We start from the raw sequence: 8465 nt of genomic DNA, 5'->3' as shown, positions 1-8465 counted from the left end.
CTTACATACAGAGGAAAGCCCATTAGAATAATGTCAGACCTGTCCACAGAGACCTGGCAAGCCAGGAAAGGTTGGCAATATATATTCAGAGTACTATATCGAGACCAAATACCATACATAGTGGCCTGGTGATATATGATAGAAGAGCCATCGTCATGGCTCAAGTCCCACCTTCCCCCTGCTAATGAAACCATCTCTCTCCCTCTAAGACAGGTCAGAGCACCAAAACCATAACAGACAGATGAGTTGGAGCCAGGGAAAAAGACCGTCCTACCTCCAACGGATGTGGAGGATGTGGAATTTCTCCCCTTTATCTGTCCCCTAAATCTGACTCTCAGTCCCGAGATGCCTTTACCAGTCCATCTCATACGCGGTGGGGTCTACCTATGGGACCACCAAGCAGAGAGACCACTCTGATCCTTCCCCTTTCCTCTATCCCCCTCATCCTCCCTTTACCTCACCAGTACTGTCTGCACCAATGCTGCCTCTCTGTGAGGTTGCTCTACCGGATGGGAGAGGTCACCCCCACCTAAGCTATATCCCTTTCTCCTCTTCTGACATCTATAACTGGAAGACCCAACACAAATCCTTTTCTGTCTACCCTCAGGATTTAATTAGTCTCTTGGAGACTGTTTTTCTTACCCACCAACCTATCTGCATGGATATTCAACAGCTCCTTATGTCTCTCTTTAACGAAGAAGAGAGGGATCACATCATGAGAGAAACCCATAAGGTGATAAGTGAGAGACTTGGCAGGGACCTCGATCCCCACCGAATGGAAGACTACTGCCCAAGGGAACCCCCTCACTGGGATTCAAATTTCAATGAAGGCAAGGAGAGCTTATGTTTCTACCACCAGGCTCTACTGGGAGGCCTCTGTGCAGCTGCAAGGAGACCCATAAATTTATCCAAAATTAGTATGGTAATTCATGGTAAGAATGTGTCTCCAGGAGCTTTCCTAGAAAAGCTAATTGAAGCCTATAAAATGTATGGCCCAATCGACCCTGAGGCACCCGAAAATCAGAGGGCAATGAATCTTGCATTTGTTAGTCAGTCAGCCCCAGATATAAGGAGGAAACTTCAGAAAATCGAAGGATTTGAAGGGAAGAATCTGACTGAGTTAGTGGGAATAGCATTAAAGGTGTTTAACAACAGGGATGCACAAGAGGATGAAAAACAGACAAAAAAACTGGTTAAGGTTTTGGCATTACATGAGGTGAGGAGGAAACAGGTTGGGGATAGTAAATGGAAGGAAAATCCTAAGCGCAGAGAAGGTAGGTGGGAAGACTTAGATTCAGATCAGTGTACTTACTGTAAGGGAAAAGGACATTGGGCCAGGCAGTGCCCCAAAAGGAAGACAGCAATGCTCGCCACCAGAGATATGAGGGGCCATGGTTCAGAGCCCCTCCCCAAACCTCAGGTAAAAATTGAAGTGGAGGGGAAATCAGTTGATTTTTTTGGTGGACACAGGAGCCCAATTTTCATCATTACTTAAACCTATGGGAAAACTATCTGGAGAAGAAGTCTGGGTACAAGGAGCAAATGGCACAGAGAGACATAAATGGACAACAGAAAGGACTTTAATTTGGCCTCAGGAGTAGTTAAACATCGATTTTTGATCCTCCCTAATGCCCCATATAACTTGATGGGAAGAGATCTCCGCCATAAGTTAAGAGCTGGCATTCAGTTATTGGAAGGAGACATGACTGTAACCTTGAGACAACTCACTGTACAGGTGCTTATGGCAGCAGTAGATGAATACCTCCTTTACAAGCCAGTCTCAAATCCAGAAGAGACGGAAGAGGGGAGCCTTCCCCAAATCCTACAGGTCGAGTTTCCTGAGGTCTGGGCAGAAGGGAAGCCCCCTGGCTTGGCCAAGGAACAACCTCCAGTGGAGGTACAATTAAAGGCGATGGCTATGGCTATTCACATTCAGCAGTACCCCCTTCCCCGGGAAGCAAAGGAAGGGATCAGAAAACACATTAACTGCCTCCGAGGAGATGGGATCCTAGTTCCTTGCAAATCTCCATGGAACACACCTTTGCTGCCCATCAAAAAGACCAAGACTGGGGAGTACCGACCTGTTCAGGACTTGTGGAAAATTAATAAATGGGTTGAAGATATCCACCCAACAGTGCCTAACCCCTATACCCTACTCTCCCTCCTGGGCCACAAAAGAACTTTGTATACCGTCTTAGATCTCAAGGATGCATTTTTCTGCATATCTTTAGCAAAGGAATCTCAGCACCTTTTTGCTTTTGAGTGGTCCAACCCACAGAAAGGGTTTCAAGGCCAACTCACCTGGACAAGACTTCCCCAAGGATTCAAGAATTCACCCACCATTTTTGATGAGGCCCTACACGAGGATTTGCGTGAGTACAGAACCTCCAACCCAGGAGTCACTCTTTTACAGTATGTTGATGACTTGCTGATAGCCGCTGAGAACTATGAGTCTCATAGTTCTTGCAGGGGACAAGAGCTCTCTTACAGACTCTGTAGGAAAAAGGGTATCGGGTGTCAGCAAAGAAATCACATCTCTGTCAGAGCCATGCCACTTATCTAGGCTTTGATCTTCACGAGGGAGTGCGTTCACTGAGTCCAGGAAACAGGTGATCACCCAATACCCTCGCGCCACTACGCCCCAGCAAGTGAGGGGTTTTCTTGGGACAGTGGGCTACTGTAGGCTGTGGATACCGTGGTTTGCAGAGATTGCCCGACCTCTCTACAAACTGGCAAAAGGGGGGCTCACTATGATAGAGTGGACAGCTGAGGCTGAAGGAGCATTTCAGGAATTACAAGCAGCCTTACTGCGTGCCCCAGCATTGGCCATCCCGGATGTTACCAAGCCTTCCACTTGTATGTGAATGAAAAAGCAGGAGTGGACAAAGGAGCTTTAACTCAAACCCTGGAGCATTGACAAAGGCCAGTAGATTATCTTAGCAAGAAACTAGATCCAGTAGCAGCTGGGTTCCCCCCTTGCCTCCACATAATTGCTGTCATGGCCCTCCTGGTCAAGGACACAAGTAAATTGACTTTGGGTCAAAATCTCATCTTGACCACCACACACGCTATCGAGGGCCTTCTCTGGACTCCACCAGGCCGATGGATGACAAATGCACGAGTGATGGGGTATCAGGCCCTCCTCCTCAATGAACCAAGAGTGACCTTCCGGCCCCCAGCGGTGCTAAATCCAGCCACGCTGCTGCCAGAGGAGCTGGCTGACCACCCACATGACTGTGGGGAGGTCCTAACCCAAGTTTCAGGAATAAGCCTGGATCTCAGAGACATTCCCCTCCTAGATGCTGAGATGACTCTGTTCACAGATGGGAGTAGCTACGTAATCAATGGAAAGAGGTATGCGGGGGCTGCAGTAGTTTCTCCTGAGCAGAAACTCTGGACAGCAGCCCTGCCACATGGAACTTCGGCACAAAAAGTGGAACTGATTGCACTCACTAAGGCATTGCAGATGGCCAAAGGTAAAACCGCCAACATGTATATGGACAGCAGGTATGCCTTTGCTACTCTCCATATACATGGTGCTATTTATAAAGAAAGGGGCCTATTAACAGCAGAAGGAAAATGAATTAAAAACAGAGGAGAAATATTGGCTCTCCTCCAGGCTATTTGGGACCCAAAAGACGTGGCCGTTATGCATTGCCCGGGACACCAAAAGAGGACTGATCTGATTTCAAAAGGAAACCAATTAGCAGATCAAGCCGCAAAGCAAGCAGCCCAAGAAACAGTGCAAGAACTGGTTACACTCCCAGTTCCAGCCCTACCAGAAAAACCGAACTATTCAGAAGAAGATTTAAAGTATTTACAGAAATGGGTTAAATTGGACTATGAAGAGGACTGGGCTAAGACTGAAGCAGGAAAAATAATTCTTCCTCGAAGACTAGGCAAAAAGTTAGTAGACCAGATGCATCAGGGTACTCATTTGGGGATACACAAACTCAAGGAGCTTATAGGCAAGCAGTTCCAGGTTTCTAAATTAGGGCGTATGGTTCAGGATGTAGTTGATAGATGTGCTCAATGACAGGCAGTTAATGTGGGAAGAACTAAAATGGGAAGAGGGAAAGGAGAAAGAGGTAAGGAACCAGGAATTTATTGGGAAATAGATTTTACAGAAATGAAACCTGGAAAATATGAGCACAAGTACATGTTAGTTTTTGTAGATACCTTTTCAGGCTGGGTAGAGGCTTTTCCCACCAAACATGAGACGGCAGGAGTGGTAGCCAAAAAGCTACTAGAAGAAATAATTCCTAGGTTTGGGCTGCCTCTCACAATCAGGTCAGACAATGGCCCTGCATTTGTGAGTTCAGTCTCACAGGCATTGGCCAAGGCCATGGGCACTAATTGGAAACTATATTGTGCCTACTGGCCCCAGAGTTCCGGGCAAGTGGAGAGAATGAACCGGACTCTTAAAGAGACCTTGACAAAACTAATTCTGGAGATTGGCGCCCTCCTCAGGGCACGATGTACACCCTATTTAAGCAAGGTGTCCCCATTTGAAATAATGTTTGGGAGACCCCCCCCAATCTTCAACTACAAGAAGTTGCCCTAGCAGAAATGACTGACCAATCTGTACTGCAGTCACTGCAGGCATTACAGTCTATCTTAAAAAAAGCCCACTCAGGGATCCTGACTGCCCGCACTGGGATGGAGGCCGAGGTGGAACCACATCCTTATCAACCCGGGGACTTGGTTTGGATACATCGCTATCAAGTGGGAAACTTGGAGTCTTTCTGGAAGGGACCATTTACTGTTATCTTGACCACCCCCACAGCAGTAAATGTAGAAGGCATTAGGGCCTGGATTCATGCGGGTCAGGTCAAACGAACTGAGGACGAGAACACCCCCCAGAGACGGAAGCTGCAGCCGACAGACCCTGTTGACCATGGACTAAAGCTAAGGCTAAAAAACCCTGAGTTTATTTTTGCTCCTATTGTTACCTGTTGAAAGGTCAAGGATTTGACTAATTTCCAAAGAAAAGGGGGGGATATAGGGGTGGGCCAGGCCAGCTAGATGAAGACGATCAATCAGTGGGGCATGCATATATTTACTGAGGTGAGTTGCAATCCCATTGGCCACCTGTGTGTGGGTCGGGCTCAACCACCTCTATAAAGGCTGGTCTGTGAGACTGCACGGGGGAGTAGTAGCAGGAGGAGTTAGGGTAGCTGGTAGCAGGAACCATTGGGAGCCGTTAGGGTAGTGGTAGTGTCGGGGTTGTGGAGAATGACAGCGCCCTTTTCATCATCGGGAGCAGCATTGCTGGGAGCCTCGCCACCCCAAGCAGTGGCGCCACCGGGAGCAGCCTCATCTGGAGCGGCATTGCTGGGAACCTCATCTGCAGCGGTGCCGCCACGAGTGGCCTTGCTGCCCGAGCAGCGGCGCTGTCACTAGAAGTCCTGGGAGCTGCCTCATCTGCAGCGGCCTTGCCACCCCAAGCAGCAGCGCCGCCGGGAGCGGACTCGTCAGGAGTGGCCTGTGGTACAGTGAGGGTGAGGCAGGGAGCCTCCAGGAGGGACCCCAGGGCAAGGAGGCGGTGGCCCCCAGCAAGGCTCAGCACCTACCGGTCAGTTTCATTTCTGATGCATGGCGTGAAATAAAACTTTGCTTGATTTTTGCTTTGTGTCATTCTCATTCCTTTCATCCCTAACAATTGGAAATGGGTAAACATGCAACCAAATTTGTGGTTTTATGGAATATATTCAACAAGGCTCAGCTTACACCCCAAAAGCCCATAATTCCACTTGGAAAAGTCCATTCCACTTAGATCAACACTATTCAGCTCATCTTCCTACTCTCCTGGTCTTCAACCAAGTGTTGCTCTTCTCCAATAGATTCCCAGTGATTTAACTTTTCTACAATCCAAATCTGGTCATTTTGTTATCATTTGTAAATGTCTTGGTCATGAAAGGACAGGAAACGAAGGTATAAGGTGAACCAGGAAGGAGGTGCTATTGGGACATTTCTCTCCTGTTTGGTCAACCACCTGAACTTTGCTTATAGTGCTCCTTTATTGTGGCATCATGTCGTCGCTCCTTGAGCAAGAGCCCTGGTCCCAGCCTCCTGTACTCATATGAAGGTAGCATCTGGTCACCATTCAACACTGAGATCGAGGGTCTCCTTCCAGCTTCTTTGTTTGGCTGAATTCACATGTCATAGGTAGAACAGGTATGTCCTTATGAGCTATGCCTTTTCTACATGAGCCTCAAAATAATTTGTGTATTTTACTACAACTATTTTCACAAACTACACTTATAGACCAAATCCCTTAGGGATAGTAGACATTTGTTATTTATATGTTAAATTCAGTTTGCTATTAGTTATTTGTTTATTTTATCATAAGATGTGCTTTTTGAATAAATGAAAGATTTGTTGTTTGATGGTCTTCCTCTGCTTGTTTGTATAAATGACATACTTCAAATCTCAGCTGGTATTACTTTATGCTGGAAAGCTGCCCTAAGCCTGGCTTCTTGGGATTAATATTTTTCACACAGTACATTCTACCACAATGTACTAATGATTTCAGAGAGATAACAGCCACTGAATGTCTTCAGTTTTGAAACCTAAGGAATGAAATCGATCTAATTAAACAGCACAACAACTGGATTGATGCAGTAATGATCAGCCATGTTAATTTTTGAATGATTTTCAAGATTTTCCACTTAAAATGACACTATGCATCAAGGACAAATTTTTAACATAGCCAAAAGTTTGATACTTTATATTTTATTCCCAAGTAATTTCAAATTTGTAGAAAATTAGTATGAATAGTAAAAGTAGTATTAATATTAATAATAGTACAATAAAGAATTAATATACCTTTTTCCTAGATTCAAGTATTAGCATTACACCCCATTTGATTTATCACTTCTCTCTCCATCTGTCTGTCTCATATCACCTTATGACCCTTGTTTCTGAATATCTTGATATGTATTTCATACAAATATGAGTATTTTCCCACAGAATCACAGTGCAGTTGTAAATTTCAGAAAAATATAACATGGGTACAATGCAATTGTACAAATATTTTGAATACAGAAGTGTAAAAATGAAGAGCTTTTCAGTATAAGGAAACAATTCCTCTGAAAGGGATGAATAGGTGTTGACATATGGTATGAGAACCTGAAGAATAACGTTGGCATAAGATCCTAAAGTTCTAATTTGTAGCATGAAGGAAAAGAAACAGTACAAATATTTCCTACTTTATACTTTCATGTAAGACAGATCCCACATTCAACATTTTTTTTAGAGCCCTTGTTACATCCTTATTCCTAAGACTATAAATTAAAGGATTTAGAACAGGAGTGAGTATAGTGTAAAAGACAGATACAATCATGTCCTTCTTTGGGGTGTGATAGGAGGTGGGAAGCATGTAGGTATAGACAGCAGCACCATAGAAGAGGATGACTACCATCATGTGGGAAGAACAAGTGGCAAAGGCCTTCTTCCATCCCTCTGCTGAGTTCATCCTGTGGATGGTGAAGAGGATGAAAGAATAGGAGCTTGAAATGATTGTCACAGGGATGAGGAGCATGAGAACACAGCACAGGTACATGAGGGTCTCATAGAGGGAAGTGTCTGAGCAGGAAAGCTTCATTACAGCAGGGACCTCACAGAAGAAATGATGGATCTCCCGGGATCTACAGAAGGGGAAGGTCATGCTGACGGATGTGAGCATAAATCCATCCACAGATCCTAGAAACCAGGAAGAAGACACCAAGAGGAGACACACCCTATAGTTCATGAGGATAGGATAACGGAGTGGATGGCAGATGGCCATATAGCGGTCATAGGCCATGGCAGCTAGAAGGAAAAATTCTGAACCTCCTAGTGTCAAATAAAGAAACATTTGCATCCCGCATTCAGGGGCTGAGATCTTATTCACTCCTATGACCTGGTCCATGAGCATCTTGGGCACAGTGACAGAAATGTACATCACATCCATGAGAGACAATTGGGTGATAAAAAAGTACATGGGGTTGTGCAGGTGAACATCACACTGTATCAGAAGGATCAGGATGGTATTTCCAGACAAGGCCATTAGGAAAACCACAAAAATGACCACACAAAGAAGAGTTGGGTGGTTGGATTGACTGAAGAGTCCCACTAGTTCAAAATCTAATCGTCCAGTATGGTTGGCCACCCAAGTGGTATTCTCCATTGGATTTTACCTGAATCACCAAGGAGAACTGTAGAGTTAATAGATCACTCATGGCATATGACAACCTGAAATAAAATTTTAGTGAGCTTGTGTGTGTGTCTGTGTGCATGTTTACACACAGAAACCCAGGGTACTAATAAAGAGAAATTCCAAGGACTTGCAAATTGTAGGAGTATAAATTACCTGTAATTGAACAAATTTAATAGAAATTTAGGAATTCACAAATCAAAAATACAGTACCTTAGGGGAACCTGAGTGACTTAGTTGGTTAAGTCCCCAACTTTTGACCAAGTTT

The 8465-nt window shown here is 45.0% G+C and overlaps 1 protein-coding gene across 1 annotated transcript; it reads right to left on the bottom strand.

Moving 5' to 3' along the window:
- Positions 1-7207: 7207 nt before the first annotated feature.
- LOC123936064 (olfactory receptor 2T29-like) lies at positions 7208-8170 on the bottom strand. Its single transcript, XM_045996844.1, has one exon. It carries the CDS (start codon positions 8168-8170, stop codon positions 7208-7210), a length of 963 nt encoding a protein of 320 aa, XP_045852800.1.
- Positions 8171-8465: the final 295 nt, after the last annotated feature.

This window comes from Meles meles, unplaced genomic scaffold (assembly GCF_922984935.1).
Source record: "Meles meles unplaced genomic scaffold, mMelMel3.1 paternal haplotype, whole genome shotgun sequence".
Lineage (NCBI taxonomy): Eukaryota > Metazoa > Chordata > Mammalia > Carnivora > Mustelidae > Meles > Meles meles.
The sequence above is the reverse complement of the archived record's forward strand: the minus strand, read 5'-3'. Positions and strand labels throughout refer to the sequence as shown.

Coding starts and splice junctions, on each gene's coding strand:
- LOC123936064 (XM_045996844.1), bottom strand. CDS start 8,170: ATGGAGAATACCACTTGGGTGGCCAACCATACTGGACGATTAGATTTT.